Raw genomic sequence first — 24,186 nt, forward strand, 5'->3', positions numbered from 1 at the left:
TCATCAAGAGTTTTACAATAAAATAATTAAAAAAAAGAAAACAGAAGAAGGAAGCTGAATAAATAATGAGGGGTACAGAAATTAATAAATCCCAAGCATTGATGGCCTAATGAAAAACTGAGTTGGGAAAAATCATTTTTGTGACATAGGTTTATTATATAATCATTTCACTGCTTACAAAGAAAAAAAAACACAACAAACTGTTGATAATATCTGAATCAGGCTGTGTTAAACATACAAACCAACCTTATTATTATTATTTTTCTTCTTATTATTATTATTAGATATATGGAAAAGGAAATTCAATGAAAGATGTTTAAAAAGGGTGGGGGGAGGGGGTAATGGTAACTTTCATACCAAAAGAAGCCATCTTAAACACGGAACTACTTCAGATTATTTCTACTTCCTATTCAGATATTTAATTATATTAAAGCATAGCTGTGTTACCATTGCTGCTATAGAAAATCTAAACTGTTCAGCAGATGTTGATTAAAGGCATCTAAGTTGCTGCGTTTAACATTTCAGTTTAAGTTTAGTGGTGCTTTGATAGTTTATACATAGAAAGTCTGTCTGGCCTGCAGTAACTAATAGTGAAACTCAATATGTGCATTGTCTTTTGTGCTGCTATAAGTGCAAATATTAAATTACATCTCATAGTAACAAGAATCTTAGTTCCCTGATGAACAACATTTTGAGCATTTCAACTCTTGATATAAACCTATGTACCATATGCTAATTTAAAATGATTAAGAAAAGACGTCTTTAAAAGAAGGGGGAAGGGAGCAATGTTACCATTCTGCTAAACTTTTCTTTCACATAAAGTCACTACATTGTCCCTTATATATGAACATGGATGCCTTCCATAACCAGTTGAGCTATAAGGTAACTTTCCTATGGAAAGGGTTTTATTATTTCTGATTAACTCCTGCCTCACTGCTTAAGTGTTTTTTTTTTTTTTTTTTTTTTTTTATTATTATTATTATTTTGTTTGTTTGTTTGTTTTTAAACCTCTGGCACTTAAACAAACTCACATAAAATAATTCCATGTGAAACTGGATTCTCTGTTGCAAGCTTTTGAATGCAATTTCTGAGGGCAGGAATGTTCTAGTGCAAATCAATACAGCTGTATTTAAGACATATAGCTATTGTTTATAGCAGCTAGGGGGCAGACCTTCATTTCTTTTCACTTTCAATGTAAAGTTTTTTTTTGCTTTTTTTTTTTTTTTTTTTTTTTAATTAATATTTACCATTTTTTGTTCTTGCCTTTTCCCCCTTCAATTTGTCTGCCCTCTTACTCCTTAGGCTGAGAGTAAGGAAGTCTGAAGTTTTAAGATTTTTCCTCTGTCATTGTTGCTGTGCTGTATGGTTGTGATGTGCTAGATCCTTTATTTAGGATATTTTTACAGGAAAACTGGGAAATAGAATGTTAGAAAACCCTGAAATAACTTCTAAGGATATAGGGAGAGGTATGTAATTAAAATGACAGAGGTTTTAAAGCACTGTACTTATTGTACCTTTTCTTTTCCTTCAGGTGTGAAATGCCTGTGATTCATAAGTTCTTTCCAATCACTTCTAAATTTAGAATTAAGAACAGTGCATTTATCTGAAACTCTTTGGATTAAAGGAAGAATACTGAGATTTCTGTATGTTCTGGAACATATACATATCTTCTCTCAGCAAATTATTTGTGTGTACACCTAGTTATTATACCAAATACGTTTAATGTCATAATTTAGTTTTATGTAAAAACAAAATGTTATTATACAATTACCATAAGGAGATATATAATCACTATTAAAATGTAATTTATGGCCAGAGACCTTTAACAAAATTAGTATGCTGCAGTAAATGTTAGACATTTGCTATACTTCCAGTTGTATGTGGTCTGAATTACACTGGCCTGTAGAACAGTGTGATGTTTATATGTGCATTTATTGTGCTTTGCTTAAACTTTTGTATCTTTCATAGCTTTCTGTTGGAATCAGAACTATAAGAATTACTTAGATGAGAGTTGTATTGAGTTCAAACCTTACAAGACATGTTAAATACATTTTTTTTAAACTTAGCAGGAAAGGAAATAAAAGTATTTTCTTTCACTCAGCCTCATGATTTAAATGGTAACCCTAAACATGAATAGAAATATATAGAGATGTTAGCAAAACCAATACAGAAATTCTAAAAGTATTGTTTTACGTATGTACATAAATAAAGAGTATATGAAAAATAGAACTGAAAAATTGGAAGATTTCTTGATCATGGTATAGTTTAAATTTGGTGGCAATTCTTTAGTTGGATTGTTCACCTAGCAGGAATGATAGCAGAACAGTGACTGTCAAGATTAGAGGTACATGTATTTTATTACAAACTATATTTCTGCAGTGAAAATGAAAAGAATGAACATAAGAGAAAAAGATTAAAAGTGAAAAGTCCTGCAGGTAATCAGATAGTTTCCAAATACTGCTTGAAGAAGTTGATTGAAGGAGTTGATTGAAGAAGTATGAAAAATTATAAATGGGCAACTGCAGTGAAGATTAGGAGGATTTGCTAGGAGTGAGAAGACAGATTTTCATCTCAGAGATATTCCTCCTCAGTATTTTAATTTAGAAAATATTCTTCAATATTAGAAAAAAAATGTATAACTGCAAATGGTGAAAGGAAATGGTGACTATCCAGAAAACAAAATTTGAAGTGTGTTAATTCCAGGAGGCTGAATGAATGGTAAATACCATGTTAGAAGAGTATTTGCAGTGGGATGTGGTAGAAAAAATTGCCAATGCAGTCTGTAGAAAAACTGGGTATCAGAACATAGGATAATAAACTCTCTTTAGATTGCTGTTTGGTTATCATATTTGAAAAACTGTTAGATTTCTGATATCTCATTTTAAGAATAATGATGTAAATGTGAAGGGATATGACAAAAAAAAAAAAAGATACTTGACAATGAAAGGTATCTGGCTAAAATTAATCATGCTTAGTTTTTTATTCTAATATTCTGAGGTTATCAATATTATAAAAGAGGAGTAATTATATTTGAACAGTGTAAAACTTGTAAGTAGCATGAAATCAGATTGCCAAAGAGATCTGTTAAGTGAGTAGATAGTCTTCAAATGGCAAGGGAAATCCAGTTACCATAGGTTTTTTGATGTTGGGTAATATAGGCCATAGTTCAGGAAAGGATCTTAGGGTATCATAGTCCATTTCACTGGCCGCAAACAGGATCCAACAGAGATTCTTACAGTAAAGGAAAGAAATGCATTTTCTCCAGGGATTAAAGCTTATGCATGGTACTCTAAAAAAGGCTTCTTGCCTCCCTACCTTACAACTTACTCAACCTTTTCACTTTGAAATGCAGTACAGTTTGCCAGGTTTCTAGCTGTTATTTAGGAGAACTCTAGATAATGTCTCTTTAGTGGGGGGGGGGGGGGGGGGGGGGAAAAGCTTTATATGGATGTCTGTGTTTTCCTTTCATAAGTATGTAAAATCGTAACTCAGGATGGTTATGGTAAATCATTCCTTCTGTTGGTTTTTCTGAACTATTTAGTCATTTGCTGATGAAGACTCTTTTTTTCTGTTTTAGTCCCTTTTTTCCATTGATAAATGCTTTGTGTTAATGTATCAATACTACGCTGTTCTTCAATAACTGTGTAGAATTTAATAACAAGTTGTAAAGTGAAATACTTTTATTTAAAATTAGGTAGAAAGCCTCTTAGTTTCATTGTTGTTATACTTGGGAAAGCAAAACCTAAATCTGTTTTCAGAACAGATTGGTCTTCTATTTTAAAGCTCATGTTATTGTTTTATTTTATATATATTTCAATTCATATATTTGTGTGTTTCAAAATTATGCACACAGCATATGCATCTGTGATGTATTCACTCTGAAATATATCCATACTATCATCTGACTGGCTCTTGTTCTCTTTCTGCAGCTTCCTCTTGGAGTAGCTATTGTTACTTTTTCCTTTGTAGCTTCCCTTTTCAGTATTCCCTGTTGCCCAACAGGGAAGTTGTCTATACAACTTACCTGCTGCCTCTCTCTTCCATTAACTGTATGAGAACTGTAATTTTTTAATCTGGGCAGAGGCCCCCCCAAGTCTTCCCAATTGATACAGATATTATAGGAATGGCAAGACTAACAGTGATATAGCTTTTGATTTATATCATCTTAAAGAATTTGTACTAAAACTAAGAGTGCGCCAAAGCAGCTTTTTTTCTACATTCAATTTTATGGTAAAGCATATTCAAGCCAGCTTCTATAGTTTGCATTTTGCATGATGTAAGTTTTCCATGCAAAATCTTCTTGAAAAATCCTTACATAAACGAACATGTCCTATTTTATATGCAGCTACACCAAATAATGCAAAACTGACAAAATTGACAAAAACCTGACAAAATATACATCTTCAAATACCTGGAATATATGATTGATCAGAAAGGTCTTATTTTTCTAGGTTGGAGAAATAATACCTGTAATATTTTCAGGCGGTCTGAATGCGCAATTGGGTAGACTTCAAAAGATAAATAACAGACTATGCTTAAAATTAATAAATAAAAAATCTACAGTTGGCCATTACCCTGTAGCATGTAAAATGTGAGATATAGGAATTCATACCCAACCCAACCCGAAAATCTGGCCACGAATGGTTGTTATAAGAAGCATTATATTGTTAAGAATGAGTGTCCACCTCTTTGTGTATCGTAACTGAAATTATGTGTTAGTCCATTTTGTATTGTTATCTTTACTATCCGGAAAATACCTATTACATTTTGAATTATATCACAATAAATACATATAATGAGAACAAAAACTTTTCAATGGTTGTCTGACAAGACTCTGAGTCCTGCTTGGAAGAGTCCAAGAGTCAAGCTGTTTTGTTCTGAGAATTTATTGGTCCCTCAAGAGGAGACAGAGACTGAGTATTTCCAGATACACAAGTGGATATTATCAGTCCAGGCTTCCTTTGGCCAGCTTCCTGGTGAAGGTTAATTTTAGCATTAAGTTCCAGCTCTTTCTCAGCTGGAGTCTGGCAACAGAAGCCAAGCTTTGAGTCCAGGAACTCCTTTTTGTGTGACAGCCTTCTCCTCTCTTGGCGCAGTTTGCCCACTGACCAGCTTTTATAGCCCCGTAAAAGTATCAGCTGACTTGAGGGCAGATCTCTTCCATAAGCACCCCTAGGGGAGCTTTCTTTTCTCTACATGAAAAATCAGCTACTTTGTTCCTAAGGCTTGTTTTCTCTGAATCCTTCCTGTACCAGTACATTTGAATCCTATATTATGGGAGAGATCTAGAATCACACAGTAAGTAAAGAGGATGAAGTATTTCCTGCAGTGATTGTGCAATAATAATACTAAAAACATTTGTATTGGAGGAAAATATTTTCATTCTTTGACCCCCCAATTACAGTTGCACTGAGTATGTTCTACCAATTTTGCTTCGGTTCCTTGGTGTAGGATGTTCTTCTGTTCCAGCAGTAGGATGCTGTCGGTTTCTATATTCATATCTACATGAGATAGACTGATGTTTCTGATTACAGAATAAAAACTTTTTTTTTGTGTTCACATGTAATAATCCTTTGTTAGAGATACTGTCCAGACAGCACGGCCGCATAAACCGAGTAAATGATATACATTTTCTCCTAGTGATCAACAGTTCATAGATTCTTTTCCTTCTTTATTCCTTCTTTTCTCTCCCAAATTAAAGGACATATATATTTTTCTTTTTTAATTAGGTAAACTTCCAGTCCTATGGATTTTTTTTTTTTTTTAACTGTATATTGTAATGATGTTTTATGCCTCTGTACTATTTTAATTATTTTACTAGTATTTGGTTGATATTACATCTGGTCAACAGATTGAGGAACTTAATCATAAAGAGCATATTATGACATGGGAAATATATACCCATTAGGCAAATACATTTCTTGATTCTACTATTGGACTGCTTGCTTTCTTCAGGCTATTTCAGGAAAGTGTAATTACTGTGTTACATCAGTTCAGAAGCTTGCTAGCAATCTAACTTTCACGTCTTCATTAATCATATTCCTTTTCTTTGCACTTTACAACCATACTGTGATTGGTGATTGTTACGAGTGGACTATTAGATGGATGGACAGATGAAGTCAATGTATCGGACTAAACTGCTTAGTAGCAAGAATGTCTTCTAGACCACAAAATATCCCTGTGTTTCTTGATCAGTTGCTCCTTAGCACACAGATTTGGTGTAAGCAAACCTCACAAAACACTTGTAAATGAATGAGTTCTTCTGTTTCACCACATCAGTTATTTTTATTTTTTTTTTCATTGGTGGATGGTAAAAGCTGTTAGAAATCATTGTCCAGACTTCATTGATGCTTTTTTTTTTTTTTTTTTAATCCTCTTAAAAGACAATTACTTATATTTAAGAGTAGAAAAAATTGTATATGAAAATTTTAGCCATTTGAGAGTGTCATAGGGGAAGAGGGTAAAGGGTGCTGTCTGGGGTGAATAGAAAAAATGAATAGTCAATTCCAATTGCTACCAAAATGGGAAGGAACAGACCTGGGTCACTCACATGAGAAGTCCTGGAAGAATTCTCTGGAAGTTAAACTATGGGATTAAAGGTCTCTAAGGACCTATGGAGTACTAATAATATAATAACAAGAAAGAAATTCTGTTTTTACCTACTTGGAAAATTCTGGCTAATGTGTGAATAATTTTTGAGTACCCTCCTAAACATATAATTTTACTAAAAATAATTTTACTAAGAAATCCCCTTTCCAAAAGGTATTTTAATTTGGTTTGTTCTGCTTGTTAGGAACTAACAGCTTGATATATGTTCATTATTATTTGTTCAATATACTCTGTATTGTCTGTCACGATAAGAAGCCATGTAATAGGCATACATGTAATTAAGCTGTCCATGATAAAGTTCTGGATAATCTACATTTATAGACAAAAATTTTAGATTACTGATCCACAGACCTGAAACAGATATTACTCACCATTTTTTTCCACCCTCTGCTGCAAAAAGAAAAAAACTCTAATTGCCAGAAGAAAAAAAGAAATGTATTATTATGAGAACAAATTAAACAAAAGCAAATAGATAAAGGAACAAGCTCCGGAAAGATCTGATCTGGGATTGCTGAAATGTTAGTTTTAAATACAGAGGAACATGGGTCTAATACTGACCTTGTACTTGATTATGCTGTATAGCACTTGTATTTGTAAAAGAAGGTATTTAAATCATTGCTTTCAATTTTTGTTTCATATTCAACATCATAAGGAATTAGCCATGCACACTGCATTGCATATTTCTTCATCAGTGCATGCAGATGATAATCTTATCTGATGTCCTGTTGATGCTACTGTAATTGTACACAGCTTCATTGTTGTTGCTTGTGAACAAACAAAAACTGATTTGCCTTCTTTTCGGTATTATTTCATGCCCAGTGCAAATAAGTAATATGTGCCTTGATTATATCAATTCGTGTTTCTATTAACTTTTTATGTAGGTTAATTTGCAGTTTGCATCTGAATCCTTTATTTAGTATGTTAGTGTCAGTTTTTGCAGGTTAACAAGAAATTGGAGAAAAAAATATGAATGAATACTTTCATAAAATCTTGGATAGTGCTGGAAGCGGTCATGAGCGCCAAGTGAGCATTCTTCACTTTAGCTCAGAGTTTCAGCTTATTCACAATACTTATTTGTAAAGAATTTATTCTAACCACTGAGCAAGGCAGACATCAAATTCGCATGCAGTCTTTCACAACTGCCTTTACATGGAGCCTTGCCTAACAAAATCGATAGTACTTAGTATGTCATCCCAAGACTTGATATTCTTCTCTATGACATGGTAAACTTGGCTGACTTAACACGTCAGTGTTTATTGCAAGAGACAGCATAAACCCATGGGGTGTAGTTTCTCCATGAGTTCTTGGTTGGCATTGTCAATTTTGTATAAGTTTAGTATTTTGGAAGTATAGAGAAAGGTGTGTCTAGCTAGAGAAATCTAAGTTATTGGCTTGCATTATTTTATTGGAGCTTTTCATACAAAAATGTTTTAAAAAGGTACTATATGCATTAATACAATAAATGGTACAATAAGATCTAACAACATTTAGAGAAAAACAAAGGTGAATTGATTTCACAAAGAAAAATGTCATGTCACAAATGATTTAGTTTTATTTTCGGAATGATTTTATATTGCAATGTTTCTAGGAAGACACAAATTAAAATTTGAAGCCTTATTTTCTTAAATGCTGTTCCTGGCCCAAAGCACTTTATGCTTTGTTAAAGTCAAGGTGGCATGAAAATTGGCAGCTTCAGACGAAGCAAAAGGGAAGGTGACATTAGATAAAATGGGCACTATGTGGTTCTTACTAACATAAATGTGGTTTAAACAAGTATTTGATGTTGTAAAAATACATGTAATGAATAACCATAATTAATTTTCAAACCACAATGTTAATCTAATCAATGGAAAAAACGATGAGCTTGAAGATGCAGAAAATATGTTGTGTAGGAATATCAGCACTTTGGAGGGAAAAAAGTGTACTTCAGGAAGAAATATTCTGTTATTATTGTTTTCTGGTTTCTTATAATGGTTTTGCATCTTTTCAGTTTAAGCTTGTGAAGCAGAGCAAAATTCTGAAGCATTATTTATTTACGTTCCTGCCTGAATTGTGCAAGTGGGGAAGGTAGCACCAGGGTAATTACCAGATCATGCCACTTCTCTATTGCTCTTGTCATCAGGTTACTGTGAGAGCTGATGGCTGAAGCAGCATGTGATTCATTAGCTTCTTTGGGATGGTCACTGTGCAGCTGTGCTTTGCTACTTTGAGCTGTAGTCCTGAAGGTAGTGTTAAGGAAGTGGAAGAACTATTCAAACTGATCAATCAGTCATGAAAACCATACAAACCCATTGATTTGGAGACTTTCTCCTTGGGTGCCAGTCTAAGCAAGGCTACAAATGTGCTACTTTCCTCCAAACTTACCACCTGAAGTGATTTATCTGGAAACTTGACTGGGTTCTTTTTTTTTTTTTTTTTTTTTTTTCTTTCCCTCTTCTTTCTACATTTCTGTATCAGATGAGGTAATGTATGCTAAAAGGTAACATAAAATTTATGGACAGCTTTACAAGAAATACCATTGCTGTGTCTGATTTAGTTATTCGCTATCATATTGAGAATGTTGGACTGAACTGGTCTTTGGGCTAAGATCTCTGATGTTTAAGGAAATATCTTGTGGGACAAAATAAAGAAGAAATATAAAGATACTATTGATCCGTGTGACATTTTGTAATCTGAAGTTATCACGATGGGACTGTTACTCCAATTTGGAGAATATAAATTTGGAAGACAGTAAAAGGAAGCTTTATTCTATTGAGAAATAATCAAGAATTTTGATAGTTATTGAAGCTGCTGATGAAATCCAAGAGTATTTTAGCATGTAATGATAAGCTTAGCAAGCCTTTTTCTAATTACCTTGGTAAAAACAAAGATTAGTGCAAAATTTGTACTTTAGTAAAGTTGCAAGCAGCAAAACTTTTTTAAAAAATGTTTTAAGGATTTTTATATTATATTATAACTTCTCAATATAACATTCATTTTAATGTTCGGAACCTACACGTATTTTGAATTTTGAAATAAAATTCTCCAAATACTTATTAAACATTAAACATTAAAAGAGGAGAGTACATCTTACCAAAAAGAAGTGAGAAAATGATCTGATGGCTGGATGAAGCTGTCAGTCCTTAAAACCATTGGTCTACCCAGTCAGTACAGTAAAGGAGCATTTCTGCCTCACAAATACGCAGCCTGCCAGCACTCTGACAAATAAAGTGCCCAAATGTAGCCAAAAGTATGGATCTTACCTGCAAATGTGTAAGTACAAAGAATACCTCCTCATTAAAAATATTACTTATATCACCCTATAATTCATCTTATTCCCAACTTAAATATTTTGAGGGAGCATATTTTATGTTTTTGTGTCTATTATTGTCTTTTTATCCTTACTAAAACAATGAACAGAATGACAATTAGCCATTCTTAACAACTCTAAAGCCTTAACATGATTTGCTAAACAAGCACACCTGATATACTAATCGGGCTATTATTTCCATCTGACTTTCAAAAACTTTTAAGTGTGAAGTACTTTTCAACTAATAATTCAGGATTATGAAAAAGACGTAACATTAAAATATATTAAAATATCCTTTATATGACCATACTTGACCTATTTTCTATATAAAATCAAGTCCTCTAAGAACGAATATTTCTAAATTTTTTAATCTGATTATATCCATCAAATGCAAAGTGACAAAGATGAAAACTATGACTCAAATGGATATAACAGTATTAATTTCACAGTATGTAAGAAGATTGAAAATGTTTTATATTTCAGATTGTATATTTCAGAATAAATCTGTATCACTGTCCTGTGGAGATGAAAATTCTCCATCTTAATCTTAAATCACAGGAAATCTAAATTTTACAAGTAGTTTTCTGCATAACTAAATTGTAGATTATGATAAATTAGCCACGTCTTTTTTCATACAAACCTGCATACCTTAGATAGAGCTGGTTACATTAAGTATCTTTGGCAAGGAACAATGATTTGCTTATCTATTAATCTAACAGTGTGACCAGCAGGGCTAGAAAGGTGATCGTCCCCCTGTACTCGGCTCTGGTGAGGCCACACCTCGAGTACTGTGTTCAGTTTTGGGCCCCTCGCTACAAGAAGGACATGGAGGTGCTTGAGCGGGTCCAGAGAAGGGCGACGAAGCTGGTGAGGGGCCTGGAGAACAAGTCCTACGAGGAGCGGCTGAGGGAGCTGGGCTTGTTCAGCCTGGAGAAAAGGAGGCTCAGGGGTGACCTTATTGTTCTCTACAGATACCTTAAAGGAGGCTGTAGAGAGGTGGGGGTTGGTCTGTTCTCCCACGTGAGTGGTGACAGGACGAGGGGGAATGGGCTTAAGTTGCGCCAGGGGAGTTTTAGGCTGGATGTTAGGAAGAACTTCTTTACTGAAAGGGTTGTTAGACATTGGAACAGGCTGCCCAGGGAAGTGGTGGAGTCACCATCCCTGGAAGTCTTTAAAAGACGTTTAGATGTAGAGCTTAGGGATATGGTTTAGTGGGGACTGTTAGTGTTAGGTCAGAGGTTGGACTCAATGATCTTGAGGTCTCTTCCAACCTAGAAATTCTGTGATTATCTGTCTACTGTCTGTTTACCTATTTAAAAGGAAAAACCCAAGTGGAAGGTAGCAATACGGAAGCACTTTTGGGCCATCTCTTTTTGACAGTTCTGCATTGTCAAACTGCTGAAGCAAAGATGTCTCCTTAATAAGCTCATTTTATTAATTGAAATTGTACTGAAAATGAATAAATATGTTTGGGTCATATCATGAATGTCAGTGGAAAACTATGGAACCAAAGATCCCACACACACCCCTGCCCAGGGTGAAAATTCAAATAGTTGCTTTTGAACTTGTTAATGTAGTTTTTGAAATACTCTGACTAACATGGTATTTAATAACTACACATCATTGGGTAAAAATTTCAGACAGCAAATATATAGTGCTTTCCAAGAACTATTCACGTCTTTTGTGCTTTCAGTAGTAGTGTTTTTATTGTTATGGTAGGGATTTTTTTTTTTTTTCATTCTAACTGGTCATTCAGGCTAAAGATGTGTGTTTCATTGGAAATGCACGGAGAAATGCACACAAAAATAAGTGGAGGTATTAGGATGTCTGTAGATGCATTTCTTGTACTGAGTCTCTACCAAAGCCAGTTTTACATTCTGGAATATACTGAAATGTGTCTGACAAGAAGTATTTGCATTATGAAACAGAACATTTGCCATGAGTCATACCAATAAAAAAAAAAAAGCATGTAAGTAGACATTTAGAGTATTTGCATATTTCTAATCATTTTTAGTTTAGATTAATAGCTATGGGTTTGTTTTGTCTTCTGTTATGTATGTCCAGGAGGGAGCAGCTACCATCTGAAAATACATACTATTATACTAAATAATACTGTAATACTACTGTAATACTATATATACTAAAATAATACTGCTCGTGTTGGATGAATGCTTTTGTTTATTAAAACATTGTTTTTCTTGTAATTCCATTGACTGTTTATCATACAATGTTAATGATTTGGAAATTACTCAATAGAATTTATTTTCGTAAAATAATATGTTTTGTTTTTTTTTTTTGTAAGTAATGGAAATGATATATGCAAAAGTTTAGTTTCATTCCCCATGTTTCAATTTTAAATGAAACTGATTTTATTGATCTACTTCACTGGAATAGATGTGATGTTTGTTGTAATATGAAACAAACTTCACAGAGTTCTGTCCAGAGAAATTTAGAATTTATAAAAAGGAGTTTTAGAATTAAAAATGCCAGAGTTAAAATGTCAGTGTTGCAAAGTATTTGTTGTCTAAGTTATTGAAAATTCAGACATTTTCAAGAGACAAAAAAATATATGACGGTAAGTTTAAGTATATAGCTTTACAATTTCACTAGCTGGGCCCAGGAAGTCTCTGATATATTTTGTTATGTTTTAAAGTCCTACATTGTAATGCATATCCCTAAAGGCAAGTTGTTATATCTTTGGACACTTTCTCAGATTATTTAATTTTCTTGCATATTCCAGTGTGCAGTACCTTAATCTGGATAATGAAAGTAATTTTCTTTCAAGTACTTGGTTTACTGTAGAGTTCTGAAGCCTGTCTGCGCATGAGATTTAATTTAATCCCTTGAGCATTTAAGAAGCATTCCTGAGACTGTCACCCAAAAGTGGCAAGATTAGTACTTGTTGTTTATTGACAGAGTGTCCCATAGGAAAGACATTTATCTGTAAGGATGTTGTTTTTCCAAATAGAAATAATGTCTATCTGGGAATATATGCACTTCGTGAAGTACAGAAAGAGTGGAGTGCAATGCCTTTTCACGTAGCTCATGGTACAGTGACACAGCAGTTTACAAAGGTAAAAATTACATGTTGACAAAACTACATAGGAACTACATAGGAACTCATTTCGTATCAGGTAAGAATATAAATGGTTGAGGATTAAGGAAGACATAACAGTCCTTGTCATAACATGAATGCTCAAAAACTATAAATCAGCAATAAAATCATATTCTTATGCCTGTGCCCAATGTATATTAGATGATATTGTTTACCAGAGGGTTTATTTTGTTCCTTCTGGGTTTAAGAAAAAAAAAAAAGGCGGTAGGGTGGGGGTAGGGGGAGAGGGAGAGAACTCAATCATATTTTGTGTTCCAAGATTTTAGCATCAGAGACTGCTCAATCTCTGGCTTTTCTAATCTTTTTGAGAACTTTGTGATTAACTATCATAAAATTTGGCCTGCGTTAGCAGATCTTTACTAATCCTGTGCCCATCCCAACAAACAAAAACTCTGTGGTACTGATTCTCTTTTCACAATGTGGTCCTGTTCTCATCAATGCATTTTCTTTGGATTTATATAGCACAAAAAGAAGAATAATCAGATCCTTTCCTCTTGTTTTTATCTCTAGACTATGCATCAAATGACTTCTTTTAAAGCAGTTGTGATTCAATGGGGATGTTTTTAATTTGCTGCCTATTCTCTTTACCTCTGAGGAAAGAATTTTGTAGATGCTGAATAATTTTGGAACATGTTTTCTTGGTTAAGAGTTGGATCATATTTTAAATTAGTTTTAAGAGGAAGGAAATCATGTAAATGCTGTGGAATTCAGATAAGCACTGTGCATAGGAAATAAGTACTTTAATTTAGGGTGCTTAGAATTGGTAGGTCAAGCTGATGATAATAAAGGACCAGATCTTAACTTTGTTTCAAAGAACACGTAATCAATATTCACTCTCCTGTGTTATTTCCTCTTTGCTCGAGATTTTATTTTGGTTAAGTTGAAGAGTGCAATTGCTTAGATATTCCACTGGGTGTCATGAGGCAGTTGTTAGAATCGTCAATACTTGTAAGAAAGTAAAGAAAGAAACACAGTGTGCAGTCTGCTGAATGCCAGCTAATGTAATTTTAGATGTGACTAATACACATGCCATAAAATAAAAAGTTCTTAACTCATTAACACATGTATCTTATTTCTGTATCTGTATAAAACATACACAGGAAGAAAAATATTACTAGAGATCATTTACAAGAACTATTCTGTGCCAGGTCTTCACCAAAACCTTTTTATATATACCTTAGTGTTTTATAGCTTACAGAACAAGTGGATTTTTTTGTCCATAGTAGTAATTTGATGTACCAAGCCATGTATGTAAATATTAATAATAAAAACAAAATATTTAAATTTATCACACTGACATAAAGACTTTCCAATTGAAAAGTGCTCCTTCAAACAGACTCTCAAATTTTATTTTAATATATATTTTATATTTTATTATATATATGTATATACTTATATTTATATATTTTATTTTATTTTCCCTTGATTTCTCTTTAAATTTACATTTTTTTGAACTTTATAAAATGCACAAAGCTGTACTCTGGATTTTATAATTTGTTAATTATTGGTCTATATGATAAAGTTCAGCCTTTTTTTTCCTGCACATGTATAACACTGGAACAGAGGTGGAGAATTTTACCAAAGTAAAACCCAAATTAAAATGGTTCTGATTACAGTGATAGATTATTTATTTTTATTATTATTATTTTTTTGCACATTGGGAACCAAATTGTTTTTTATGATTGTAATTGTTGAATTCTATGGAGCTGCTCATGCATAGAATTCATCTTTAGGTTTGTAACAGAGTATTTAAATCTGGTTTAAAAATAATTATGAAGGATCCTGCCTAAGTTAAAGTCTGAATTGCTTTATATGAAAATGATGCTGGCTATGAGAAACATTACATTTTTTGATGAAAGGAACAGCAAACTTAATGTGGCTTCATAGTATTTTATGTAATGTCTGTTTTTTCTGTAAGAATAAATTGAGTATATCTGGCTTTTTTTCAGTTTTATCTTTTTTTTCTTTTCCTCCTCTGTAATAACTGTACATTAAGAAATTATGGTTTTTATCTAATCTTTGGCATCTTCAGGACATAGGAAATTTGAATTTGCTGAACAGTTTTTTTTTCTTATTCTTTAAGACTGGGTGATTAGTATTACTGTAAGAATATTATACACTGCTTATAAGAATGAAGACAGTCATTTATTTTCAGTTATGCTGTTCCCTAGAATTTAAAGTCTCTGTATTTAAACCCTTTAACAGATTTTGGGACCCAGGTGCTGGACTCGATCCTTGTGGGTCCCTTCTAGCTCCGATATTCTCTGCTTCTGTGAAACAGTCAATATGTGGTCAACTTTATGCACAAGTTATAAGTGCATAGGTACTATCAGGGACAGGAAGCCTGCAATGATTGCTTGGCTTATCTAGAATGTATTATGGAAAAATAAGGATTTTATTAAAATGTCTAAAATACATTGGGTACCATTTTTGGTGCCTTCCTTAGTTGGACCTTCTTGTGCCCAGAGGTTCAGTCTTGGTATCTGATGAGTGTGAAGATGTTCAGCATCTACACTACTCCCCAGCTTCTAATAACACTTTCCCATCTAAACTGCTCTGTACCTCAAGTAAGAGTGAAAGGGCAGGAGTTTTTTGTTTGTTTGTTTTTATGTAGCTCTCGGTAACTATCAACTGGTACTATCAGATCTCTGTCCAGATGAGTTTCTTTTACAGCAGGGCATCATGGAGGAAGAGGTTGTTAGAGAAGTAGGTTATCATCTTTCCTCTTTCTCACTTTGTGGCTCACTGAACTTGCTTTGCCTCTTTCTTTCTTTGTCTTTATTGTAACTAGAATTATCTAAAGGGGCCATTCCATGCATACTTTGAATTACTGAGATAATGCAGTACTTTTAACTAAAATGATTAATATCAGAAAATATTTAAATAGTATAATAGCTGACTGCACTGAGATTTTATTTCATTTAATAGAAAATACCATTAAAGAAAATAAGGGCAGATAATGATAGGACAAGGGAGAATGGTTTTGAACTAAAAGGGAAGATGTAGATTAGATGTCAGAAGGAAATTCTCATGCAGTGGGTGGTGACGCACTGGCACAGGCTGCCCAGAGAAGCTGTGGATGCCCCATCCCTGGAGGTGTTCGAGGCCAGATTAGATGAGGTCCTGGGCAGCCTAGGTGTCCCTGCCCAGGGCACGGGGCGGTTGGAACTAGGTGGTCTTTAAGGTTTCTTCCAACTCATATGATTCTATGATTTTGTGGCAAAGGAAAACAAGAGAAGACAGAAGTTAAAAACTGTTCACATTACATTGTGTAGAAACCTAGTAGTATATTGTGGCATGTGTATTTTATGTACAATGTGTATACATTCAGTTGATCCTATCACCCAAGTCGTTGTTTAAATGCTAAGACAAGGTTGATGAATATTATGATCTGGTTTTATTTTCAGATTGAAAATCTACAGGAGCAACTTAGGGACAAAGACAAACAACTAACTAATCTAAAAGACAGAGTGAAGTCATTGCAGACGGATTCTAGTAACACAGACACAGCACTAGCAACCTTAGAAGAAGCACTATCAGAAAAGGTAATATTTTCTTGTGCAACAGCATTATGTGCTGCTCCTGTGGGTGAAGCATGTCCAGAAAATGTCTTTTTAAGTTGGTCCGGCATCTGCAACAAAACCTATGAGCCTTGCCAGGAAAGCAGGTGGCTCTGTTCTGGCACAATGGGCAAAGAGTGTTTCCTGACTGATGAACTGAAACAGGATTCTGAGGTACCGATGGATGTCCTTTTAAATGAGGATGAAGTGATCAGCTCAGAACATGGGAAGATTTTTGCCTTAGTAGAAGGTTGGTAGTGGTTGTTCCCCGCATGAATAGAAAGACATGGACACCTGACTGAAAGAAGGGAGAGTTTGGGGTATTTTAATGGCTTTGTGATCTTGATTATCTTGTTCTTTTGCCTGTTAAACAGAGCCAAACTGAAGAGCCATCATCGACAATACCAACTGTTACTTCGGCTTGTTCTCAGCTCTATCGGCTTACTACACTTAAATTATAGGAGAAACCAAACAGACAAACTGGAGAATTGTATTTCTTTTCCACCTTAAAAAACAACATACTTTTAATTTGAAAATTCCTAAGTTGGAGAGATAAATCTGGCCTATTTAATGTAGTGGCAACATTCCCACTAATTTTAGCAATTTCCGGATTTTTCTACCAGTTAACTTTGAATAGGAGTATAATCTGAATGAATTTGTGCCAAAAAAAAAATAATTAGTATAAATACTCACTTTTTGTGCCTAACAGATTTCAATATAAATCACTTCAGTATACACAGATGAACACAACTAATTAAAATGTTAAGTGCTATTCTGCAGTGCCTAATCTGATGAAGGCATTTATGGCTCTATGTGCATTTAAAATGCTACTGTGGTGTTGGCACTATTACCTAAATTGCTAATGTTAAATTTTTGATTTCTTTGTACATTTAATCACCTAATATTTGGTCAATGGGGTGAGGTGGGGGGGGTGGGGGAACATGCTTGGCATTATTTCCGTTACTTTATATGGATAACTTTTTCAGTAAACTTACAGAATTTATGCAGGACAGTAAGTATGTGCATATCGTTAATGTCTTTCACTGCTAATTTGGACACTGTTCACCAATCTCACAGCATATCATTAAAAAATAAGTTACTTATTAATCTGTTTTTCTACAAGTAAACTATAATCTTTGAATTAGCTGAAGTTGTCACTTTCCCAGTACCCCCAGGGAGGCAGTGAAGAGTTTAAAACAGTCCTTTAACCACTGTGCTATTGGTGTTAGTACAGAAAGTAGAGTGAAACTTGACAGTTCTCCTGTGCAATTAAGCATGGAGTACATAATCAAAAGCCAAAGTTGTCTTGTACCCCATATTCTGACTCAGCTGCAGGAGACAATGCGGTTGAATAGATCATGTATAGTCTACTTCTCACTACCAGAAATAGAAAAAGTTAAGAAATACTGCGTTAAAACTGAATGCAAACTAGTGAGTTGTGGCAATGAACTGTTCTCATGCCTTTTTATATTAGTACCATTCTAAAATCTGTTGAAATAAATATGAAAGTTTAAAACTAAAATATTCTATTAATCTCAGACATACAAGCTAAAATTTCACTAAACCCAAGATGCATTATTCCTCAATATAGCAATGAGGACTTGTCCCAGAGCTTGTTAAAAAATTGTGCTATTGAGTTTCTTTCCATATGTTAAAACTCAAAATGTGACACTTGAGATCCTGATGTTATGGAAATTCTGTGACAAGCTTTATTTCAGATTGCTGTAGTAAATATTCTAAATCTGTTAAATGATGCTAGTTTTAATGTTTTACAAAAGCTAGATGAACTTTGGATTCTAGATCCAAATCCTTCTCTGAAATGATTTTTTTGTTTGTTTTGTTTTTGCAACTCAAGTCTCCCTCATTTGGAATTACATGGATACATATGACCTGACACTTTTAAAGAATCAGCGTGATTAGTGGTTTTTCCAAGTGGAATTGATTAGAACTCGCATGGAGTCCCTAAGGCTGAATTCTGTACAGAGTAGTCACTTGCTTAAATAATATCAGCTGAGAATGTCATCTTTCCTGCAGTATTTGCAGGCTGCTCCATGGTGCATGTTCAATGAATACTATGGATTATTTCCGTCTGCCACAGAAACTTCTGTCTTTGTGCAGCTGATGAGGACAATGGTACCTGTTTTAAGACAATGCTTTTGAGTAATGGCACGAAGCTGAATTGTGCTGTGGTGTCTGATGACTGTTTCAATCACTTATGAAGTGTTATTGTAAGCTTGTAAGTTTAATGAAGGCCACACTTTCAAGGGTAGGTTTTTCAGTCTTAAACGTACTCTCTGAGACATCTTTTTGTTAGGTACTTACACATTGAAAGAAGCCAATACATGTCTTCAAGAAGTTCCAAATGAACCATTATGCTTAGCTTTCTTGTGTCTTCTGGCAGCTATATACCTTGGCAGTTTCTCTTTACACAGGTGTCTCATTTCTAATTGTGTCCAGTTTTCCAATTTATCCTAGCTGCTATCATTGACAGATTTTTCTTATCCCTATTTGTCTGCAGTACAGTTCTTCAGACTGTCAGACTTCATCAGGTTATTAACTTTTTCCACTGGCACTACTGGTAGAAATGTGGAATAGGTTTCTGCCAAAATGGGACAAAAACATTTAGTGGTAATTTCTTAGTAATAAATTAATTTGACAAATGTAAATACTTTTATCAATTTAAATTTGTAATGCTGTCAAACGAGATGCTGCTTTCATTCAAGAATACCCGATTTCCATGGCAATGCAATGGTTGACAAATTTATATACCCCTTATTATTTATAGTTTAAATACCATATAAGCTTATGCTTCTCCCACTCAGCTACATCATCTCTGATGTTAAGCACGGTTTTTGGCTTTACCTTAATTCTTTATCAATTCACAAGTTGTTAGAATTTTATTTGAAAAATACAAAGCCAAGAGCATCACGGGAAGCTCTTTTAAAATAGTGATGAAAATTATTTATACCAGTTCAATTAACCACAATTCATGAAAATTAAATTTAGTTGCTTTTCTTAGTTACTATGGGAAGAGATAAATATTACAACAGAATCATATAATGAGATTGTTACAAAGCTCTTTTTAAAAGTTCGCAAACTGAAATGTTTGAGAATTTATATTTTTCTTGTGTTGCTTTTGAAAATACTCAGACTGAGATTTAGGCTCTGAATTAGAAAATAGGGCTCCTAATTCTTCATGAGAAGTAGATTATTCCAGGTTTTTTCTTGGATTTTCTTTTTCTTTCAGATTTAGTGATTAGGTGGCTTAATAACACTAAATGAGTAATAACTATCGACATATGAAAACCATCAAAATTTACAGTAATGGACCCATTTTAATCTTCTTATTTTCCAGGCAATATTGCTGATATCATTTGTTTCCTTGTCAGGAATCAGAAATGAACCAACAGAACTTCAGTCACTGTTGAGCACATTTTAGAACCAAACTGAAAAATGTGCTCATTCAATTCCTTACCTGTAAGCACAGGCACTCTACTAGGTGCTGAAAATTCTTAACAATGATGGAGGTTACATTGCAATAAACCAAAAATAAGTTTACTCCTATTAAAAAAAGTTTTAACATCAGAATATGCAAAACTGCTATCAGCTCCCTTGATGTTTTAACAAGAAACTTTTCAAAGAATATCTCAGCTCTTGCACTGGTCCAAAGCAGCTCAAGAGGTTGCTTTCATGAAGCTGATATTTATAAAGTTGGCCCTACTGTAGCAGCATACAGCAGATAAGCAATTGAGTATGCCTGATAATAGAGCTATAAGCTGTGGCAATTCAGTTCCCGCTTCTGTGATAAAGTGCAAATAGATTAGGCCTGTGAGGTCCTAGATTAGTGCATAGGAAAGCTCGCCAATGCAAATAAGACTGAAACAAGAACACATTGTTGGGATTTCTGTAAGCTAGCTGTTAATCAAGTAAAACATGGTATATTAGGGCCTTTTAACATGTTTTTGACATTTAGCCCTATGCAGCTGACAGGCAAATTAGTCTTCTTTTGTGATTGACTGAGGGAAAAATTTATACTGTTTTATTAATAAAATTAAATGATAGTATGTTTAATTTGTTATAGCAGAAAATATCACTTTGCTAAGTAAATCTTTAGGACGGAACCAGTGTTGAACTAAGTATAAAAATAACTACATATATTCTGAACAGCTATTCCACTTAGTGGAGATTGTAATTTTAACATTAATATTTAAGGTATTAAGGAGTTATACCATTTCTTCTTAGGAATATCTCTGACTTATTAAATATCCCATACATATATATATATACATATATTTCATATCATATAGTGCAAAGGCCAGCTAAAAGTAAAATTACATTTGCTGGTTTGTCATTTGTGTAATACTCAACAATGTTGCTGTGCAACTGCCTTCATTCTACGTGAACATATTTCTACGTGAAGTCCTGCCAGGTATGTATGAGTCAGAGGTCTGTATGAAGTCTGGCATCATTCACCTTCATAGTTTTAGGTATCTCTGTGCAAGCAAGTTGATACTGCCTTTGAAATGTTTAATTACACAGAGCCAGATGGTTTTGGCTATATCATTCAAATCTTTTTTTTAATTTTTGTACCATGTGAATGAAGTGGAATGTAGTATGCCATCAATTTATATTTCTGAATGAAATGAATAGGGCTATGAGTATATGTGGTAGTCTTTACTGTTTTATGTGAAGATTCTTACAGTCACACTAATACTGTAATAGGCGTATTCAATAGCTAAAGCTCACGAAAGGAGTCCCTGTTGCCACTGGAATACTAGACACAGAATGAAAGTAGCTGTGTGAACTTCCAGCTTTTTGAAAGGTGTTTTCCTCAGGAATTCAGTAGCAAATAATAACTATGCCATATTCTTAATACAAGATAAGTCAATATAGTGGTGATTGTATGTCAATATCTAAGAGATTCCAAATACATATATTTGCAAACTCAAACATAATTGTTTAGTAAAGACCTTCATCTGATTGTTTAAGAACTCCTAATAATATTTAACATTATAAAATGCTGTGTAATGTTGTTTTTTTATTCCAAGTATTGGTTAAAACAAAGTGTTACAGCTGGAAGCCAATATTATATAACCAGAAGAAAAAAAAATCATTTATCATAGGAACATAAATGTTTGAATTGGCTCTATAAGGAAAATATTTGAAATATAACACATTTTGCATTTAAGTCTAGCTTCACATACAGTAATAGATTACTGATTTAGCAAGCATCTGTGTACTCCATTAATACTCCACATCTGCTTTTGATATTTTAACAGCTCACATTACATAATCTATGTTGCATAATAAATTGTTTACTATATAGACATAACACAAAAGAAAGTTTATTTTTTTATTTTATACTTTTAATTTAATTATTTTTAATTTATTAATTTAATTTTAATTAAATTTTATACTTTTATTTATTTAATACTTTTATTTTAAAATAAAAGTAAAGAGCTATAAAAATTAAAATTGAACTTAAAAGTCTAGTATGCTTAATTGAAAATACAGAGGGGTCTGCAGTTACCTTTCTAATAAACAACAGCAAACACTGGAGACATTCCAAATAAGTTTAGATCTCTATGAGAAGTAGAATGTTTTTATTTCCTGAATTGGCATTTAAATATTGTCCCCGTAAAGTCAAATTGTTTTCTGTGTAACCAAATTTTAATTCAGTAATTTAAAGTAATAAAATACTTGTTCAATTCATAAATCCACAGAAACTGATTATTAGTTTTAAACTTAACAAATATGATACCACATACCAATCCATACCACAAATACGGTGTTTAAATGATAGGAAAATGAGTAAATGGATGCTTGGTGAAAGGTAGGTCTACAGAAGTGGAAAATATAAGGGAACATTTACAGAAAACTTCCCAGTCTTCTGAAAATGCAGTGTTTTCTAGTAACTAAGTCCTATTCAATACAAAAGGAGGAGCAGACAACAAGCAGAGGCACTGGACTGCTGTCAGCAGGATTGCTGATGTGGTCAGTGTTGCATTGGGTTGAATTGTGAAAATAGGGAGAGGGAGAATGAGCAGAAGGGAAACGAACTATGCTTGAGGTGCAGAATCTTGAAAATATTTCTGCCTTTTCCACAAAACCATGGTGACTGGAAAAGACCTCTGCACATTATCTAGTCCAAACCTGCTCAAAGAGCAGGGTCAAATATAGCAGTTTGTTCGAGATCTTGTCCAATGCAACTCTGAATACCTCTGAAGTTGGTGGCTGCTGGCATGAAAAACACAGCCTTGAGTTTAGGCTTTTTTTTTTTTTTTTTTTTTAATTTAAAAGAAACATATAAATATTGACAGTTGGCTTTTTGCAAGATGTGTGTTGAGCTTTGGAAATTTCAGAAGCAATCTTCAGAAGACCCTCTAGAGTTCAGAGGAACGTTGTACCTAACATATGGACAAAATGAATGAATAACCAGGATAGTCCACACAATAGATGCTTTTTAAAAGTGCTGTTACTACTTAAGCTAACTTTCATAAATAATTTTGTTTTCTTTCATTAAATTGACTAAGCGAATTGGAAATCAAAATGAGATGTGCAGCTGCTGAAATATTGCTTGCATTGTAATGATTGCTGAGGTATAATAACCACAGCTGAGAGTACATTGATACGGGTAAAGAAAAACCTTGTGTGCATATGTGTACTGTACTGGCAGTAAAATGAAGTGTGTATATATGTGCAGTATGTATATATGTGTGTGTATGTATATATATATACACAGTATAAGGAGTCATGGACAGAGGGAATTAGCATAAGATATTTTTCTCTTTTTTCTAATAATATTAAGCTTCCATCAGACTTTATGGTTATGTGAAATATTATTTTAAACATTGATCCTATTCTTATGCTCCTCCTTGGAGGTTTCCAGCATAAGTACAAAATGATTTGAATAGGATCCATGAGAATGCTAATGGCTCTACCTGAGCCTTGCCACTGGTAATGTAGAACTTCAGTCAGGATGTGGTTTTGTCCCATGTTCATTTAACTTTCCTAAATTATGTTGCTTTTCTTGATTCCCTGATAACCACTTCCAAGATTACTCTAGTAGTTCCACTGATAACTCTGCTTAAATTGACCTATTACCAATTCAAATTTACTTCCAGTGGTTATTTTATTTTACCCTAAATATTATTCTGTCTAGTATTTGCATTCTTTGAGTTATTGGTAGAATGTGATTTTGAAGAATGTAGTCAAGGCTTAACAAAACCATACTACTGTATGTGATTTTTGCATTTACCTTTTGAATTAAACACCCAGTCCCTGACTGATGATTTCTAGCAATCCTTATAATAGTCAAAAGAAGTCATCAAAATATTGAAAAACATGGTTGAGTTTAAATATGTGTAGGGTCACTATTAATTAGATGGAGAAGAATCTTCCTTTGGATAATATAAGTCGTATCAGAGTATCTTTTCTGTGTCTTTCTGTATCAGCAAATGCATTACTAGGATGAATAACTTTCCATATTTATCACAAGACTAATCATATTCATAGCAATATAGATATTAAATGAAGCTTCTGTACTATGGTACACTCATCAAGTATTTAAAACCTTGATCTGATGCTACAGAAAGCAGGGGAACTCTTCCACT

General features: G+C 33.6%; 1 protein-coding gene across 1 annotated transcript in view; it reads left to right on the forward strand.

Annotated features, from left to right (window-relative positions):
- ERC2 (ELKS/RAB6-interacting/CAST family member 2) overlaps positions 1-24,186 on the forward strand; it is a gene marked incomplete at both ends in the record, with an annotated part of 465,422 nt that overhangs the window by 184,684 nt on the left and 256,552 nt on the right. The window contains one exon of the mRNA XM_084292445.1: positions 16,421-16,558. Coding sequence (XP_084148571.1) covers positions 16,421-16,558 — 138 coding nt within the window. The remainder of the gene's footprint in view (positions 1-16,420; positions 16,559-24,186) is intronic.

Source organism: Netta rufina (genome assembly GCF_964035555.1).
Source record: "Netta rufina genome assembly, chromosome: 10".
NCBI classification, from domain to species: Eukaryota; Metazoa; Chordata; class Aves; order Anseriformes; family Anatidae; genus Netta; species Netta rufina.